The 20143-nt window shown below is 43.8% G+C and overlaps 1 protein-coding gene across 4 annotated transcripts in view; it reads left to right on the top strand.

The window, feature by feature from the left end:
- ESRRB (estrogen related receptor beta) overlaps positions 1–20143 on the top strand; it is a 164597-nt gene that overhangs the window by 50886 nt on the left and 93568 nt on the right. Inside the window, exon 2 of one of the 4 annotated variants that reach the window (XM_081173817.1) lies at positions 17861–17923. The exons of 1 other annotated variant lie outside the window; for it this stretch is intronic. Coding sequence is in view for 1 of the 3 variants with exons in the window: in XM_081173815.1 (XP_081029941.1) it covers positions 11425–11474 (50 nt within the window). In the remaining 2 variants the exon portion in view is untranslated. Of the gene's footprint in view, positions 1–11132; positions 11475–17842; positions 17924–20143 lie in introns of those variants that run through there. 2 more of the 4 variants (XM_081173815.1, XM_081173814.1) reach the window with 2 other exon arrangements.

Raw genomic sequence — 20143 nt, 5'->3', positions numbered from 1 at the left:
AAGAACATGAGAAATTCTCATGCCCCAAAGCTGCAGAACAAGCTACTGTTTCTGAGTGGCTACCAGGGTGTCCAAGATGATAAATGTAGAAATCCCCTACCAAAAGAAGGAAGCAGCTCCTCCAGAAAAAGAAAAAGTCCTGTTTGTCCTTTTACACCGACTATAAAATAATATTAATATTTTTTTTTTGTTCCAGAAATGGTTCTGTCAAGCCTTTTCAGAAATCCTCCTCTCTTTTTTTGCATGGGCATTTCTCTGTCAGCAAGAGTCCATTATCTGAGCACAAACCTCCATTGTGTTACCGTTATCAGTTAATTAGACCACATGAAGTCTGTGCCAGCCAATCTGGTGGCTCCATGGCTCACTCTTCTAGGCCCTGATAAAAGTTAAAACCCTGCATTAAAAACTCCAGCTGTTGGAAACCAGCACCTGCCTTAAAATTCAATATCTTGGAGATTCAGTAAAGTGGCATAAGAATATGTGAGCTGTGGGGCACATTCACCCATGTCCTCTCTTCTACCCCATCCTATATGGCAGGGTCAGTCCTGTTACAGATTGCCTACATATACTTTGTGAGGTGATGCTTTTGAGGGAACTGCAACCCAATAATCCTGGAATGGATTATGGGCCGAAATAATTCCTCTAACAGAGACAAACCTCAGTGCTGTGATTCCTTGTACTGAGCGTATGGGGAGCTTGCAAGGGCTTCCCCATTCATTTCCAGACCAGGACTGTGGGTAGCCATACTCATGTCTAGTCATGGGGCTGCTTTCAAGCTCAGAAGCCTTCAACTCAAGGCCTGAGCTGAAGCCAGAGCCCAAAGTGCAAGAAGCAGGAAGTATTGTTTGGTTGACCAAGCAGAAGCAGTCTCTCCTAGTATTTGTCCCAGTCATGGCCATTCCAGAGATTTCATGCTGAACCATGTTTGCTGTTGAGCCCAATTCAAGGTGCTGGTGCTTGCCTTTAAAGGTCCAAATAGTTTGGGGCTAAACATCTGGAAAGCACACCCTCCTTTCTGTGCATTAAGATCAGAGGGGTTTGTTCTCCATGCTCCATCTTTAAGAGCAGTGCATTATGGATGTACAAAGAAAGGGCCTTCTTTGTTGTGGTGCCCCAACAGCAGAATGCCCCTCTGAGGGAGGTCTGTTTGACACCAACACTGTATTTCTCCCCCAGTGCCAGCTTGAAATGTTTTTTTCTTTGCCCAGCCACTTATACTTATGGTATCTTTAGGTGACTAGAGGACTCACTTGATTTCATTGTTTTGTTGGTTACATTGTACTTGCAGTCTTTCAAAATCTACCACTCTGAAAGCCACTTTTGGATGAACGTGTGGCTTATACATTTTAATAAACAGGCTGAGTCTTCAAATCTGTGGCAATTCTGCTAGCTTTGTAACATTGTGTACAGCTGCTGTCAAATTACCACTGTATCCACACCAGAATACAGTGCCATCAGTCGCTTTGGGTTAACAGAGTGGTACCCGTTTTTATTTACTGTAAGGATTGGGTATCTGGGTAGCTTCAATGCCAAGGAACTGTTTCCAATTACTGGCAGTCAGCACCCTCTCCAGTATCCACACTGTCATGCACACAGCAGCATGCCTAGCCAAGTACAGTCCTCAACATGCACTCACAAACAGATCCTTGCAGCTTGTAATGAAAAGCTGGCTGATCCAGAGCAGCTAGGAACAATCATTCCTTCTAATAGTGGATTAAGCGGGTGGCTGCGCTGCTGACAGATTGCTGCCAAAGTGGGGCTACAGAGAAACATGAAGAAGGTACTAGAATGCTCAGGGGAACCCTGAGGTTTGCAGAAGTACAAATGTGTGTGTGTGTGTGTGTGTGTGTGTGTGTGTAGAAACGTGCTAAGAGGAAGGCACGCTTGGCAAATCCATACCGTGATCAGCTCCCGCCCAGAAACCAATGTCCCCACTGTGGAAGGACGTGTGGATCCAGAATTGGCCTCCACAGTCACCTATGGACGCACGCATTGTTAAGACCGTGTTTATGGAAGACAATCTTACTTGGCTACGAGTGATCGCCAAATAAGAATATATATATATATATATATATATATATATATATATGCAGGTTTTGGTGTCTTCGGGTGTCTTCCCGTGTAAGAGTTGGGGTGTCTAGGCGACGTTTCGACGAGGTCTCACTCGTCATCTTCAGGCTGGTGCTTTCGGCTTCTTGTTACTAGAACAGAGCAGGATCTCAGTGTTTGAGTTCCTATAAATACTGTTGAGGGGGTGTGGTGTATAGCCTCCAACGTTCTGGGCAGAGAGGGAGTTCCCAGGTTAGTGTGCCTTTTCTTCTTTTGTTCCTTAATTACTTGAGGGATATCTTGAGTGATTTCTTGAGTGATATTCTGAGTACCACTTAGGAGGGTCATTAGGTGTGGATTAGTTGCTAAAGCTTTCGTGTCTTGACCTCTTGAGCTTGTGAAGAGTTTTTCTGAGAAGATGGCTGTACTGCACTTAGTTGTGCTCTGGCTTGGCTTCGTGTATAGGGGCGAGCTGTGGTTTTGTGCCCTGTGCCAGCCAGATCTGTGTAGGGATTGCAGGGGGGTGCAGCATCCGGAGGTGCCACTATGGTTTGGCTACTGGATGGTGTCTGTACTTTATCTGTGGAGAGGGTCTGGGTTTGGGTCTGGTGTGGTTGATTGGAGATGGCGTTCTGTGTGTCTCTGGTTCTGGTGTCGGTTTTTGTGGGGAGGGCTAATTTCCAGATGTCTGGCAGGCGGGACGTGTCGTCACGCTTGTTCATGTTGTGAGGGTGTTTCTCTATCTCGATGGCTTCCATGATTATTCTCTTGTGGTGATGTTCCATGTTAAAGAGCAATTTGGAATCTGCAAAATTAATTTCGTGTCCTGTTTCTTTCATGTGTTGGTAAAGAGAGGAAGTTTTTTCTTCTTTTTTGACGGCATTCTTGTGTTCTGCGATACGTGCATTTATTCGTCTGTTTGTTTGTCCAATGTACGTGGCTGGGCAGACTTTGCAGGGTATTTCATAGACCCCTTGGTTTTCTAACTGGATTTTATCTTTTGGGTTTCTGAGGATATTGGCTATTTTTTGGTTGGTGCAAAAGGCTGTTTTGATATTGTGTTTATGGAGGATTTTGCTAATTTTATCTGTAGTGCCCTTGATATAAGGAAGGAGGGCCATGCCATTGTTTTCTTCTGTGTCTTGGTTTTTGGGGGGTGTTTCTTTTTGGATTAGCTTCGTAACCCTGTTTTGTTGGTATCCGTTGGCGATTAACACATTTGAGAGATTCTGTAACTCAGTTGTCAAGTGGTCTTTGTCAGCCAGGCGTTTGGTTCTGGAGATGAGAGTCTTGGCTACGGAGTTTATTTGTGCAGGGTGGTGGTGTGATTGTGCATGTAAGTAGCGGTTGGTGTGTGTTTTTTTCCGGTAGATAGTGTGTCCTAGGGAGCCATCAGGTTTTTTGTAGATTAGGACATCAAGGAAGGGAAGTTGGTTGTTGGCTTCTATTTCCATAGTGAATTGTATTTTGGGGTGTAGGCTGTTGAGATGTGTGAGGAAGCTATCTAGTTTTTCCTTCCCGTGTGGCCAAATTACAAAGGTGTCGTCAACATATCTGAGCCAAAGTTTGGGTTTGTGTTCTGACTTGTCTAAAGCATTGGTTTCAAAGTGTTCCATGTACAGATTTGCGATGACCGGTGAGAGGGGTGATCCCATAGGTGCTCCTTCTATCTGTTTATATCTTTGTCCATTGTGGATGAAGTACGTGTTGGTTAGGCAGTGGTTGGTCAGGTCCAGGATGTATTCGGGGGGATTGTATTTGTTTTGAATGGCTGTCAAGGCTTCATTAATGGGCACTTGTGTGAAGAGAGATACAACATCGAAGCTCACAAGTAGGTCATCGGGATGTAGGTTTTGCTTCTTTATTGTTTCTATGAACTGGAAGGAGTTTGTAACGTGTGAAGCGATAGATTCTGCATAGGGCTGAAGTTGCTTAGCGAGAAATTTAGCGAGATTTTGTAGAGGTGAGCCTATGGAGCTGACTATTGGTCTGAGTGGTGTTCCTTCTTTGTGTATCTTGGGGAGACCGTAGAGTTTGGGGCATCTGGATGATTTTTCTCTGGGGATGATTCTTAGCTGGATTTCTTCACTGATAGGAGAGGCTTTTATTTTGGATTTGGTGGTTTTTTCCAGATAGGTGGTGGGATCTGTTTTTATAGGTTGGTAGGTAGGGTCTTGGAGTAGATTTGATAGTTTTGCTTGGTAGTCCGATGTGTTCATCACAACAGTGGCATTACCTTTGTCTGCTGGGAGAATGATTATGTTGTTGTCTTTCCTCAGGTTGGAGAGTGCTTTCTGTTCTTCTTTGTGTAAATTGCTTCTGGGTGGTTTGCTGGAGCAGAGGATGTTGGTGACTTCAAGTCTGATTTTATTGGCTTCATCTGGGTTGATTTTGGTTAGGCTAGCTTCGACTCCGCATATGATGTTTTCCGTGGGGATGCGTCTCGGGGCGACTGCAAAGTTGAAACCTTTGGAGAGTACTTTGGTTTCAGTTGAGGTGAGGATCCTGTCTGATATGTTATGTACTGTTTGTTTCATGGGTTGTTGTGGAGGGTGGCTGGGCTTCTGGCGTTTCTCTAGTTTGTGGAGTTTGTTGGTGTGTGTGTCTGTCTTATGTGAGGACTCTGTTTCAGCTCTCCAAACGGCTAGTTGTTTGCATTTGTCCCAGAGTGCAGGGTGGATTTTGTTACAGAGTTTGAGGTGAAGAGTGAGCAGATCTTTGTTGGTTTGGTTTAGTAGGTATCTTTTCTTGTGAAGTTCGTTTCTGATTAGGGATAGTTCAGTTCGTTTCAGGATCCTTTCGGTAGCTGGGGTTTTAGAGTGGAATTTAAGTTGGAAGCATGTGGGAATTAAGTTGTTGTCTCGGCAGTTGCGTAGGAACAAGAGATCACATAAGATGGTGGCTCTTCGGATTTCTAGTTTCTCGTAGGTTCTTGTCAGCTGGAAGGTTTCCTCCCCGTAGAGGTGAGATATTTGCTTTCGTAGATTTTCACGGGTACAGGAATGCAGGTTTTGGTGTCTTCGGGTGTCTTCCCGTGTAAGAGTCGAAACGTCGCCTAGACACCCCAACTCTTACACGGGAAGACACCCGAAGACACCAAAACCTGCATTCCTGTACCCGTGAAAATCTACGAAAGCAAATATATATATATATATATATATATATATATATATATATATAGCAAGAATCCTAGGGAGACAACCCACATCCTCCCAAACAGTCCAATGAGCAGTGAGCATGCTCAATGGCTGTGAATGGTGGTGGGACTTTGGAGGAGCAGGGATGGGATGGAGTATCATGTAAGGGGGCACCCAACACTGCCAACAGATCCCACTTATTCCCTAGTTCTAATGGTTAATTGTTGTCCTGGTGGCAATGTTCTGAACTGACTATGTTTTCCTGCTGGCTTTCCTGCTGTTGGTAGGGGGTTGCAGTTGCTTTATCTTTTGTTAAAAAATGCTTTGTATTGCTGATATCCTATCTGTATTCTGAAAGCTGCATTCTGCAAGGAGCAAAGTAGGTAAATGCATGCAACAAAGCTTCAGTGTTGTGGTGGCGGTGGCATTAAATGTAAATTAGCCTTAGGAGGTTGTGATTTTGAGAAGAGGAACGGTAGGAGCATGTGTTGCCTTCCACTGAGAGTTTTTAATATTTAACGCTGTATTGTTTTTGACACTTGATTGGAAGCCGCCCAGAGTGGCTGGGGAAACTCAGCCAGATGGGTGGGGTATAAATTAATAATAATAATAATAATAATAATAATTATTATTATTATTATTATTATTATTATTATTATTATTATTAGGGGATTCCAGGTTTGTGCTTATTGCCAGTCAGATGATGAAATGCTTGCAGTGATCTGAATATAAGGCAATGGGGCATGAGTTTACACCAGGCTTCCTCAAACTCGGCCCTCCAGATGTTTTGGGACTACAATTCCCATCATCCCTGACCACTGGTCCTGCTAGCTAGGGATCATGGGAGTTGTAGACCAGAAACATCTGGAGGGCTGAGGTTGAGGAAGCCTGGTTTACACACACACACACACACACACACACACACACACACTTATAGGCTGAATATGCTGGATGCATGGATGCCAAGGGGCAGGGGACACATTCCTGTTGTTCTTTGTCCACAAGCTGCTTGTCTCCATGTAGAGGGTTCTTGGATGTCCCTTATATTCCCTTGGAGATGCATATTAATCACAAAAATGTAATCCAGAAGGCAGAATGTCCAAATGTAAATGTGTGGAATGGGCCTCATGCCCCTTCACAAGACATCAGTTCACTTTCTCATTTCTCATTTCCTTCAATGAAGCAAGTTCCATCAATCGACAATACACCATTTCCTTTGTTTAGGCATTCACATATTTTAATTGAGCGTACTAATAGTTTAGCCTCCCACAAAGACAGCAAAAGAGGAAATTTAGAAGGAACAGTGATTAATATAACCTTGCTTCTTTAACAGCCTTCATGATGTACAAATTATCATATTATTCCCTCTGTCTTTGAGACATACTGCATTTGGGTTGTATGTAGTGCCACTCATGCAACACCCTGCTGCTTGTGCAGTGGATCTTCCTCTTCCTCTTTTTCTCCCTGCAGCCCACCCCCATGGGCACCCTCAAAACCTGCTCCAGAGTATTGGGGAACTCTCCAGAGCAGGCCAGTCCTGTTGCATGAGCAGCACTTCGCCTGCGCAGTATTAGATACAACTCTTTGGATCTGACAGGTACGAAGGCTCATGCACTCCTCACTTCCTTCAGCACAGCCCCAAGGAGGAAACCAAACTTTTCGTGCCCAATCTTCATTAACCACAGCCATCTGAATCCGTGAATCTTAACCAGTGCTATTTTGCCAGAAAAAGACGTGCCGGAACTCATCACGAACACTTTCCTTGTTCTCTTATAAAGGCAACGGTGCCCACCTGACAGGTGCCAGAACTGAGTTCCATCTGGGGAAAAAAGCCAGGATCTTAACCATGGTTTGTTTGAAACAAGCCAGCTTTAAACCAGGGGTTATGAAAGTAGTTTGTTCAAGCAAGCATAGTCAAGATTAACTGCAGCTTGATCTGCTTGTGGCTGTGCTGGAGTAGGAGAGGGGAGGGAGGCAGCATGCAATCCCAAGGTTTGCTGCAGCTAGTTCCTGTCACAGTTTATTATGACTTTCAGCTGCAGACTTCGCACGAGCTAAAGTGAGATTTATGTGCAAAAGAGAAACTCCTGTTTGATCCCCCCCCCTGCAGTTTGGAGTATTGTTTGATGAGTTCCACATCATCAACTATATTTGCATAGTCGAGAATATGTTATGCTCTTAAATCCTTATTTGTTCAGTTTTGTTTACATACAAGTTCAACGATAGGGTGCCATTGACACTTCAGGTCTTGTAGCATTGACAGCGGTCTTCGGTCTTCAGGCTTATGTTTCACACCAACCTCCAATCTGCTTTTAATTTTCCTTTCCCTCCTCATGCACTTTACTGTAAATGCCCAGAAGTTAATATTTAAGTTGTATGCCGCACTCTTGCTTCAACACACACACACATTGTGCATGTCTTTCTTCTTTGCAATCCTCCTTCTTCCTTGACAATGAGCAGCAAAAGCAGGGGGTGGGGGAAGCAGAGAGAAATGGTTGAAGCACCACAAACACACCCACCTTAAACCATGTGATGTCATAAATGTGGCACAGTAAGCATGCAACTTAAATGGAATTTACATACTGGGGATTACACCGAAAGCCAAAATCATGCTTCAAAACACATTGGGTGCTGTGGTGGGTGGAATTGCCAAAGTCTTTTTCCCCTGGACATCTGCCCCCTTTTTATTGGTTGTTTTTTTTTGCCAAGTATGTAAAGCTGAATGCACACAAGTTAAATGCATGTAAGTTGTGAGCTTACCGTATTCAAAATGAAGCCATACTCAGAGTGAACCGACTGAAATCCATGAGCTGTGGTTAGCCATGAATCCGAGTAACTTAGAGCCATTGATTTCAATGGGTTTTAATTTGACTATGTTGGATGCAATGCTAAATGTATTCTATATCAAGTGATTGTTGGAAGTGTTGAAATGCAGTCAGCTAGCACCAGAGCCTGATGTGTCTGCATGGGAAATAATAGCTGGAGGGAGGAACCTTCAAGTTTCCTAGACTGTCCTTTCTGAACAAACCTGTGCTTACCTTCCCTCAGGTGCTATACTAATGCTCTCAGGGTTGCTGAAATCACTTGCTACTTTCTTCTTCTTTTTCATTACCTTGGGACTCTGGAGAGGAAACATCTTTTTGTGACTCTCCTGCTGAGATGAAAGAGAAAGCATGGCTCTTTGCATCTCCTCCTTACTTAGTTAAAACTAAGATCTTTCCTATCACACTTGTACTTCCTGCAATAAACATAGATTTCTTATTTTCCTAAATTCAGAAGTCTCAGTGTGATTATATTCAGGGCAACGTATGCTCCTCCAACATAAATCCAGTGCCCAGTTGAGTCTCTGTGTGCAATTTAACCCCAAACCAGTTGCATCATCATAACTAGATACAGTCAATGACTTCCACGGAGTTGAAATTATTCACATCAGCTGGCCTGTCAGTCCACTAATTTGTCCCGTTTTTAGTCTCAAGTTCATGTGGCTCAACAAATGATATGGAAGAAACAAGCTGAATGTTTACAGACTGCACTCCCATACTCACGTAGGAGTAAACTGAATTCAGGAAGCCTTATTTCTTTTCTTTTATTAGTTATGCAAGAAATAACAAAGTACAACTGGAAGAAATCATAAATATACCATTTCCCCACCTGCCCACCTCCCTATCCGCCATGGTACAGTGCTGTTCAGAGGTTGCAAGAATGCCTTTATGTTTGTTTTTACAGCTTGGGGAAGAGTTTACAGTCTTGTTGAGATGTGAAGACTTGTCCTGAAAGGGGTCTTACTTCGGAGTAGACATATGATTCCACTGCCAAGCATTCAACCTCTCCCCAACTTGTTTTCTTGACTTGGTGCAGGAGGATGAGACAATCTGTTACGTATTTGCAACTTTGAACAAACATGGTGGCTGCTGCTGCCCACCCCCCTTTGGTAAACCCATATTACTACATCTCTTAAATGTACACCATATATTTACCTAAAACTAAACCTTTGGTAGGTCGTGAATGTAGGTTTATCAGAGAGGTGTTTCTGACACAACATTTTGCAGCTGTGGAATGGCTTTTGGAAACACTTCCAGGCAAGTGCATGGGAAATGATTGCTTGCAAGAGGTCAATCCGCACAACTTGCTCAAGGTCACCTGGTGGGTGTCATATTTAATGTTACAACTTTGTGGATGCCAGTGCAATCCTGTGCACCTATGTAGTCCTCAGCAGGAGGGGATGCAGTTCAGTGGTAGAGTGCGTGACAGAACCAGCTCTACCGTTAGGCAGTGAGGCCGCCACCTTCAAATGGCGGATACTGAGATGGGGGTGGGCTTGCTGCATGTCTGCCCTGCCCCCCTCTTCTCCACCCAAGCACAAACCCTTAGGGATGGGGGACATGTTGCCCCACCACCACTGTCGAAATAAGATTCAGCTGCCATTCCAGTTGGCTTCTGTACATGAAACTGGGAGGGGCGGGGGAAACTTGTCCTTTGGCTCGGGCAGTTTCCCTGCTGATGTTTTTACAGCGGGTTTCATTTTCAGTATACACCTGACAACGTAATTCCCATATGAGATGCCAACTTTGCATTCAGAGCCACGAACTTTGCCTCTGCTCTTTACAGAACGTTGTGCGTGAGAGTCTTTTTAGGTTTGTGCCTTTTTTGTTGCTGCTGTTTGTACGTTTTAAAGAGACCGAATCTGGCGCTTAAGTCTGCCCTCTTCTGTTTTGTGTTCCCCCTCCCCGCTCAAAACCGCCCCCTCCCCAATAAAAACGTTTCAACGCTGGCCGTTTCCACGATCTGCGGCTAACAAGGCGCGAGGCACCATTCTGGGATAAGCGGCGCTTAGGAAACCGAGAGCTTCGCTAATGGGCTGATAAAGAGCTGTCAGATTGGCAGCCACGCGCGTGCGCGCGCCAGGCTGGCCAGCCACTGGGGGGGGGGGGAGGCTGTGCGTTTGTGTGTGTGAGAGAGAGAACGTGTGCGTGTGACGGAGGCGCGTCCTGCAAGTTATTTCCAAAAGTTGCAGGACGGAGACTGACCTCGTCCCTTGCCAGAAAGGCGGCGGGAGGGGGGGGGGGAGGTCAGCCAGGATCAGGCTCTGTGAGGATTCGTTTCCTCTCTGTCAGTGTCTATGCTGCGAACTGCTTAGCTTCAATGCCAACGCTGCCTTCTCTCTCTCTCACCCCTTTCCCTTTCCTTTTTGGCTCAGAGTCCCGCTCCCTCCAGGATCATTTTATAATTGCCTTTGAGGAAATTGAGAAAGAAAGAAAGAAAGAAAGAAAGAAAGAAAGAAAGAAAGAAAGAAAGAAAGAGAAAAGCAAGGAGCCACACAGGCGTCCGACCCGCGCCGTTTGTAGCAGCCATTGGCACTGAAGCGCCTCTTTCCCTGTCAACCGGACCGGCGGGGAAAGGAGCGAGTCGCAGCCTCTGAGGCGGGCGGGACGCGGCGACAGCAGCTACACGCGGCCGCTCTAAACGCGCGCGCGCGCCCCTCGGAGCCGGCCGCGAGGTTCCTCCTCGCTCCGTCCGCCGCCTGCCCGCCCGGCTCCCTCTCTCCTCGCCCCGCTCTCTCCTCGCGTGGGAATGAGTGTGAAGGTCGCCCGCGCCGCCCCCGCTCCAACCCACTAGCCCTCCGGCAGTGCGCGCGCGCGAGAGAGAGAGAGCGAGAGAGAGAGAGCGAGCGCGAAAGCAAGCGAGCTTCCCGGCTTCTGCGGCGGCTGTTTGGCCACGTGCGGGTCTGCTGCGAGTCGCCCTCGCGCTGCCCTCCCTCCGGCGCTCCCCTCGCAGACTCTCCCTCTCGCCCCCGCCCGCCGCCGCTGCCGCCGCTCTGTCACTCCAAGTCCAGCCCCTGAGAGGCAGCCAATAGCAGCCGTGCCATATTCACCAGTCGGCCCGTCTTAAAGCGACAGTGGGGGGGTTAGTGGCATCTAAATCTCCGGCGCCTGGGCCGCCTCTGCCGCCTGGCTGCTCTCGGCTCGCTTCAGTGTGATTGGATGAGCGGGAGCGTGTGGATGGGCGAAGCGCTGAGCTCTCCCTCCCGGGCTGCCTGTCCTGCTCTCTGTCCCGGCGCCTTCCCTCTTCTGCTTCTCTCCCGCTCGCTTTCCTTTTCCCCTCCTTTCCCCGAGTCTGGTCATTTCCCCGAGTTTGCCTCGGGCGCTTTCCCCTTTCCCCCTCTCGCTCCCTTTCTCCTCGGTGTGATCTAGTCGCTCCCCCCCCCCTTCTGCCAACTGGGAATGCTAAAACAGAACTGATGGACATTTCCGAACTTTGCATCTCAGACCCTCTCAGCTACCACAACCAGTAGGTGCCCTTCTTGCTTTCTTCTCTTTCTTGGGGATGCTGCTTGCAGGGGGGTGTTTTCTTTCCCCCTCCTCCTTTTGGACTCTTGCAGGAGAGCGTGCGGAAGCCAGATGCGTTTGAGTTGGAAAGGGGAGAAGGAATTATTTTAACTTTCTCTCAAGCCCCTCTGCCCCCCCCCAATTGCATGCAGATCTCTCATCACACCTGCACCACCTCCTGGCTACAATATGTGCCAAAGTGTCTTGTTTTTTTGCGCGCGCGTGTGTGCTGTGCATCATGGTGTAAATAGCTTGCGCCTCTCTTAACAAGCAGGAAGGATGCAACTCTCCCTTTGGAGAGATGCCTAGACAGTGGGGCTGCCGTAAAAAAAAACAACCCAAGAGGTTTGCCGTGGAAAGCAACTAGCTTAGGGTGGCTTCAACTGGCGCGGCTTTAACGATCGTAAAACTTCTTTCTCTTGTTTCCCAGGCATGTAGATTGACAAACGTTGGAAAGGTGTGGCCTTTTTGCTTTACTGTAAAAGTTTTATGCGGCTGTATTAACTCAGAGATGTATGTGCACCAAAGCGTACCATGCGCACTCATATATATATATATATATATATATATATATATATATATATGCATATATGCATATATGCATATATATATTTCTGTGGCTATTGGGAGCTATTTTTTTAAAAAATGTATTCCATCTGAAATTCCCCAGAGAAGGCGACCCTTCTGTTCACAGGGAAGCCAGTGTAGGGATGTTGTGAGTGGACCGGAGCAAGCATCCCAAGCTGGGACTGATGATGACAGGCAGATCGTCAGCTGCTGGTGTTCTTGTTTTTCCTTTGTACGATGCAGCGGTGATGCTTTGCCTGCGCTTCCTGTTAAGCAAATAAAAGCTGCGCGCCTTGCGTGGAACTTTGGAAAGTGAACGGGCTTCGCTTGTCATTTGCGTCCGCTCCTCTTGCGCGATGCGTTCTCCAGCCCGCTTCTCCTCTTCTGATAAATCAGCTGCGAAGGAAGCAGCCAAGTCCCCCTTTTGAGTGTGTTTGTGCATTGGTCTGCATGAAGCGCCTGAAAGCACCGTGCGCTGCCCAGAGGGGGAAAGACCTCCGCTGTCCTGTCATCCCGGATGGATAGGGCATAGTTTAAAAAGCTACACATTAGAAAAAGAAATATAAAAGGGCTATAATTTCTTTGAAAACAATCATTCCCTACTCTGTTTCATTGGATCTCTTTTTTTCCTCATCTCTTTTTTTCCTGAGCAGCTGTCAATCCTTCTGTCATTCCTCATCTCCTCTAGTGATATATATATATATGTATATATATTTGTATACGAAAATTTCTAATTTTGTTGGTTCATGCTTTTCATAGCACTTTGGTCTATGCTAGTCTCTCCTACAGAACTATTTAAAAGTAAAGTTCCCCAGTCGCCCAAGAATGGCTGGGGAAACCCAGCCAGATTGGCGAGGTTTAAATAATAAAATTATATTATAAAATTATCATTCCCCCCTCCAAATTTTATTTTCATAAAACAGTGGATTCAGAGTAAAATAGAAATCAAATACCATTTATTTTACTAAAAACTGCAAGCTTAAAAAGTGAAGTGTGGTCTCTTTTCAAAAGAAGGCTTTTATGGTTTTGTAGCCTCTGGTTTTGTGCTTTTCCTCCTAACTTTTTGTTGTTGTTCACATCCAACCTACTTGTAGAACAAGAAGGGTGGTTGCAGACTCAGGAAGAAAACCAAAATGAAGTACTTAACATATTCTGTTTTTAATGGCTTGCAAATTTTGATAGAAAGTAACCAACAGGGCTGTGAGCCTGGTGCAATTTTCCTGCTTCAGTTTTAACTTGGTTTCCAATTAAAGGTACAAAAGTGGACCAGGTGGATTTCCTAGAATGGAATGGATGGGCAGAAGAGGTACACTGTTCTTCATGTTACTAAATATAGTCCTATCAGACTTGGCAGAAGTGGTTTTTTTCTGAGTTGGCATGGGACTTCTTTTGTTGTTGATGTTGAAGGATTGTGTGCCATATAAGGTCCGGAGGATTTTCATAAATTGCATTAAAAATGGATTTGGAAGACACTGGTAACTGGAGAAAGTGCAGGATAAAAGGCATTCTGAAAAACACGGTCTAATTATTTCTGCATCCCATTTCTGTTTTCATTTACATATTTGTTGCATAATACAGCAAAGGTGTAAGTCAAGGCCAGCTACGGTTGTGCAAATGGTAATTCATCTGGGGTTTGCACGTGTTTGTAGGAGCATTTTTTAAAATGATATGTAAATATTTGTATGGATTATTTTATAAGAGCATTTAAAAAATCATTTGCACATGTGTTGCAAGTTCCCACCTTGAATGCTGGTCACTTGGATAATTTGCACAATTATTTGAAAGCCGGTCCTTTTCTGTAATGGTTATTGTTGCTATTTTTAAATAAGCAAGAAGCACATATTAATTCATAATATTGAAAAGGAGCTCTTCTTATTTTGCAAAGCCATTTGATTATAAAAAAATGAGTATGGCTGCAGCTAGTGGTTGGTTCCCCTTATATGTTCCAAACACTGATTTGGAACTTGCAGTATACATGTTTTAATATTGAGAAAGTAGCAGATGTGGCAGAGAAGTATTCCATGCAGGTCTCGGGACTGTGGACTCAGTACATACCACGGAGTTCAAATCCTGTCCTACAGTGACTCTCACCAGGGCCTGACTGAGCTGAAGAAATCAGCATCTATTCACTCAGGACATGGCATTTCACCTTACTGGGGTTAGGAAAGTTCAAATGTGAGCCCTTCAACAGGGAATTGAAAAGAAGTGTTAGCAGTATCCTTCATGAAGCTTAGGATCTTGCCCCTGGTAGCTTGACTTCAAGCATTTCTATATCCTTTTGCTAATTTCATCTCCGTATATATATATTGGAGCAATTCCAATATATGTTAGAAAAATCTACCTGCCTGAATGTAACATGGAGAACAAGATGCAAACTGAAACATTTTGTAAGAGTAGGGTTAGCAAGCAAGCATACAAAAAAAGCCCCCCCCCCAAAAAAAAACCCCACACAAAACAAAAAACTACCAGCTGTATAAATGAATCTGCAGTTTGTCTCTTTCAGGTCAAGGCAGGTAAAGTCCACAAAATTAGTCAAACTGTACCAGTGCTGCTTGTCTGCAGTACAGCAGTTGTGTAATATAGATCTGTATGTGTGCATAAATATGTATGAGGTCCAGCTACATCTGTGCATGTATCTATGCGTGTACATCATGCTTACATTTCAGACTGTAATTGTCAACACCTAGAATATCCCTTGAAGTGAAATTCAGCACTTTTTGTTTGCTTTAGCATTAATGTCACAGCCCAAGATGAGAAGTGATTTCTCCCTCCTTGTTTCCTTTCAGCTATAGCCTCAGATGTTGTAGGACGATACCTTTTGCCATTCCTAATCAATAGTGTGTATGGAATAATAGAATAGACCAAGGTTAGCACATTATGAAAAAAATGTCACTTTGGAGTACAGCAATATTCTGTCAGGTGTGCCTGTTAAAAATGCTTTCTTTGACAGGTTAAATAAAAATGCAGAAATGTCGGCCCAATAAATGAGTTATCAGCTGCAAAAGAAAGTGCAAAATAATAATTTCACCTGTGAACATGGAAACCCAGATTTAGAGGAATCAGTATGATTCCATTCAGTATTCAAATAAACTGGGGATAATTACTATCTTTTGCATTTGATTCTGTTGATCCTTATTTACAGGCCAAAGAAATGTGACTTAGATTCTGAAGGATTGTTGAAGTGCATTTGCTTCTGTATTGTCAGAAAAGCTGAATGAAGCGTCTTTAGTTCTAGGCACTCCTGGAAATCTAGAGTGAGGAGTGGTTGCTCTTTTCCCCTTCTCTCCAGATTTGTGAATTGGGGGAAAAATTCTAAACAGAGAGACTGAATGAAGCTGTAAGTGCTCTGGGCGCTCTTGTGTACCTACAATAGGGAGTTGTTGCTCTGTGTGTCTATTTTCTTACTGACAAATTAATTCAAGAAGAAGCTGTAATGCAAAGCAACGGGACTTAGCTTGTCCCTTGAACAGATTTCCTATTGTGTCGCTGGGTCCCCTTTTCAAGAGCCAGGCTAGTCTTGAATGTGAAAAGAAAATGTTAGCCTTTCTTCTGCCTGTCTTTCAGGTCCTACTTTTTCATATCAATTATTGAAAATTATGGAAAGATCAATTTATTATTAATATTTCAAGGAAGGAAATGCAGCGGGACAGGGATATTTTCATTGCATTGATTGAAAGCAATCAATAGATATTGTGTTTAGCCTGATAGGGACAAGACTTTGGAGGAATTGCGTCAGAGAAAGTTGCTGTGACAGAAATTTCACCGTGGTTATTATTATTTTTTTGGGAGAATATGGTACTTGAAATCCTCTCTCTTTAAATTTCTGATCCACTCCCACGCTCTCTACTGTTCTCTCATTTTAAAGTTTTTGTGTGTGTGACATGTCTTTCACATCCGCACTTATTTAATCCCTCCAGGAAGAAATTCCATATGTGCCATAACTCTAAAGATCTGAAATGTTTTTGTTCCGGATATACAATCACTTCCAAGATTTGGGGGGGGGGAGAAGAGTATAGATTTAAACTGTTATGTAACCACGTTTCACGAATGCAGTCATACTAAATATCTCATAAGCATGTCTAAATGTTTGTGATGTATTTACATACGGAAAGAAATAGCAAAAGCAGAATAAGCCAGAAATGCTTATAGCTCTCCCTTCTCTGTTCTGTGCCTACTACCACACTGGGGTTGATAAATGGTCGTGGTAACCCTGTTGTGGGTGGAACCTTATGGCACTCTGGAGACACTTAGATGCTCCTTCAACTTCCTTTAAATATGCTGCAATCCTAAGCATGCTTACTAAAGAGTAAGCTCCGCTGATCTCAGTGGAACATACCTCTGAGTAAACATATTAAGTTCACGCTAAAAGTGAGATTGGCACGCTTCGTTTGACAGCTGCTCAATAACGATTTTATTATTTTTATTTCTATACATATGAACAGGTGGGGAAATAGTTACATTATCTAGGAAGTGTCAAAGACACACACACAGCACAGGCGTCCCACAGTAACCTCTTACAAAGCGTGAAACTAAAGATGCTGTAGATATTAATGAATTGGTTTAGGGATAGGTCAACATAACAAATGCCATTCACGACCAACTCTAGAAATTAACCGGGGTGGGGGTGAGTATGCTTTATTTCCACACAGCTAGCAGGTTTTGATGTAAGACAGAAAAGCACATTAAAGTTCAACTTGAAATTGTATCAGTTGGGGTGAATTTTGCAATTTATAAACCCCCGACAGAGACTTGAAAGGGGGGGGGGAGAGCTTCATTTCTGGAGAATAATTTTTATGGAGCTCTTACAAGTTAATTTTTCTCCCTTCTCTGCCCTGGCTTGGCCTCCTGTCTCGAAAGCTCTTTCCTGCCTCCTCTTTCCACTTGGACTGCCCACAAAGTGGCCTTTACAGCTGAAGTGCCAGTTATTTTGTCTGTCAAGAAGCACTTGTGAGCTGTGTGCTGCTGGAGGTGACTATCTGTTAGGGAAAGTGCGCCTGCTTGAAGTGGAAAGCACTGCAGAATAATATCTTTGTCATGTTTGTAATTGCAAATGTAATTAGCAAACAAGCTCTGGGGGATTAAGGAGTTGAAACTTTCGCTGCACATGACTTGACCCTGTGTTAGCCAAACAGGAATGGTGTGCACTGTTTAACCCGTGCCAACTCTGCATTTTTGTCTGGGCATATCTGCTGCTCATAGATTTCTGCTCTTAGTGTTCCCTGTGCTCCGAGCTCTCTCCAGAAAGAATTACGTTTTTTTCCCCGTGTGAAAGACGAATATACTAGTTTGCAGAGCTGCTTGGTGCTCATGAGCGTCGCAGACAGCATTGCCCTTAATTATCCGGTTGTACTTTGCACGGGCAAACTGCGAAGAGCAGGTGGCACAATGTGGTCACGCAACTTGTGATAGCTTTGTGACTGATTTTGTCCCTTCCTTTGCTCTATTGTCTTCCCTGCGTCTACCGTGTTGAGTTCACTTTCTCACTCCCCAGGGAGAAATCTCCATGTTTAGATTTTTTGGGGATCACCTCCCCTAAACGTCCAAGTTCCCTGCTAATTTTATCAATCTGCAAATAATATTCCTGCCTCCGGAGTGTCGTGCAAAAAGCAGACACAGAGTCCATTCAGAAATTCACAAACTTTGAGTGTGTGCATGTCCAGGAGGTGTTTGCTTTCTCATGCAAATTTTGTCATGCTAGAGGTTCTTTTCTGTCCCTTTTGTGTGCAGTATTTAAGTTGCAGTAACATGCCATGACCAAGCTGTTTTTGTTTTGTTTTTTAGTGTGAAAGGGAATGGATTGAGAATAGAGAGAGGCGGCGTATCTTGTCCGATTCTGCATTGCCGGTGAGGCGTTGATTTCTAGGGTATCTCCCTAATTATTGCATCCTGTTTATGGGGTGGCTGGGAGGAAAGGGAAACACCACAGGCAGGCTCCCAAAATTTGGACATATCCTTGTGTCCACATGTTCCTCTCTTGTTCAACTAAAACTATTTTCATATTCCTTGTATGCATCAAATAACAGTTGGGTAGTGTTCAAGACCTCCAGCTGGGAGCATCTTCTGTGGTGACGAAGGAGATGGTCTTTTATCCGTCTTCTGGGTTGACAGTATATCCTTTAACTGAGCTGTTCTAGCTGACTACCACCCTATGTATACATATAAAACCCGAATTCCCATCAGTGGGCATTAATTTTGGGGTTAATTTCTTTTTCTTTTGTAATTCAAGTTTTACTCTTGCACTCTTACCCTTTAAAACACCTTTCTGTTGAAACAGAACACTCATTGTTTATGGTACCTGAGCGCATATTGTTTTGCTTAGCCAAGCATAGGGTAAAAAGTATGTTTTTAAAAAATGTTTGGTTTGGTATTATATAGGAGAACTACTGTTTGAAATACTGTTGCTTCTTTCCTGTAAAAATACAGGGGGAGGTAAAGGACATAAATATAATTTTATCGGTAAAATAGATTTTATAATATTCTTTAAGTGTGCCCCAGAGACCAAGGACATATCCTTTTACTGCTATACATGTCACTTTATAGGTCTCTTCAGCCAATGGCTTTGCAAGATGGTCTTTATGCAAATAATTTTTTACTCATTTTGAAATGTAAGCGAATGCCAGTTACCTATAATTGTTGATTATTTATCTGCGTAGATGGCTGTTAAGAATCTGGATATTCATTTCAGGAGAGAACAGGTCTTCACATTTTCTAGGACAGTCATTAGATTAGTAGCGGGGGCTTATTCCTGAGATACTCTGCAGATTTCCCACCTCTTAAAAACAAACAAAAAAGCGAAAACACGCTCTGATACAAAATGGCATCTGAGTTACAGGGTCTTTGCTTTTGATTGCTATAAACACATTATGCATTTAATATGTGGAAATTACTTCAAATTAACATCAAATGTTGATGATAAATAGCTGAGGCACATCTCCATTCAAAATCCTGTTTATAAGCTACCACCACCCATATTATCCTTTTCCAAGTACTTCTGTCCTTTTGCCACCCCTCTCCACTTACCACTTCATTCAACATCTCAAGTGCTTCTATTTTTATGCCACTTACTTTTTTAGTAACTCAGGGAGGATGGGTGGTGGTGGGGAGAATTGCAGGGGCATTTGTGCTGCGGCAGCAGATCTGGTGAAACCTAAAACCTTAATGCCCATTGCCTGCCACACTTTAGCAGTCAGCTTGGCATACAAGTCTTGCTTTGTCAAAAAGAGGTATCTGCAAGGAAGGGGGTCTTTGTGTTGCTACCTGGTTTGTTATGCGGTGACATCGGAGTCAGGGTAGTCTGCAATGCAGTCTAACCTGGGACCAGAGGCAGGGGGAGAAGGTGTTGCTTGTCACAACCTTCCTTCCAGGCACAAAGATAACCCCAGGCTGGGCTGCTTCGGCTGATGTCCCAATACCCTTTAGAAAGGCTTGCCTTGACTTCTCTCTAGTAGTAGTAGATCCTGCATTAACAGGTTGTAGCAATGCACCCTTTTGAGAAAGGTAGCAATCGGTGCATTCAGGTGTTACTTTAAATAAAGGGTAATGGATGACATAGCTATAGAATAAATGTTCATGTGGCTGTACCTTTCTTCTCATGCAGGCATTGCATAGGTGATAGAAAGGAATCTGTTTTCAGTTGCACTCGTAAGCCTGAGTAATGTGTGTATATATGCAAAGGCATATCTGTGCTACGTTTACACACATATAGTACATGTGAGAATCAATATATATGTAAATCAGTGTGAACTACGCACAGTATAGGTACATATTTAGTACACAGAAGTATGCATATGCTATATGTATATCCTTCTACATACAGCATGAATGTACTTTTAAATCTGTACCTGCAGTCTACATTTATCATCATCTGTATCTCTAAGCATATCAGTCTGTAGCAATAGAATAAACTTAATCTTATCTCCCTTAAAAGGTAGTTCTGTGTCGATGCTTGTGAAATGTCAAAGATTATTGTATAAAGATAACAGAAATGCACAGTAATGTAAAATGTAAATACAGTGCTCATATGGCTTATTGGAAGATATAGTTTGATGTGGAGCAAACAGAGCA

Source organism: Podarcis bocagei (genome assembly GCF_964188305.1).
Source record: "Podarcis bocagei genome assembly, chromosome: 1".
Lineage (NCBI taxonomy): Eukaryota > Metazoa > Chordata > Lepidosauria > Squamata > Lacertidae > Podarcis > Podarcis bocagei.
The sequence above is the reverse complement of the archived record's forward strand: the minus strand, read 5'-3'. Positions and strand labels throughout refer to the sequence as shown.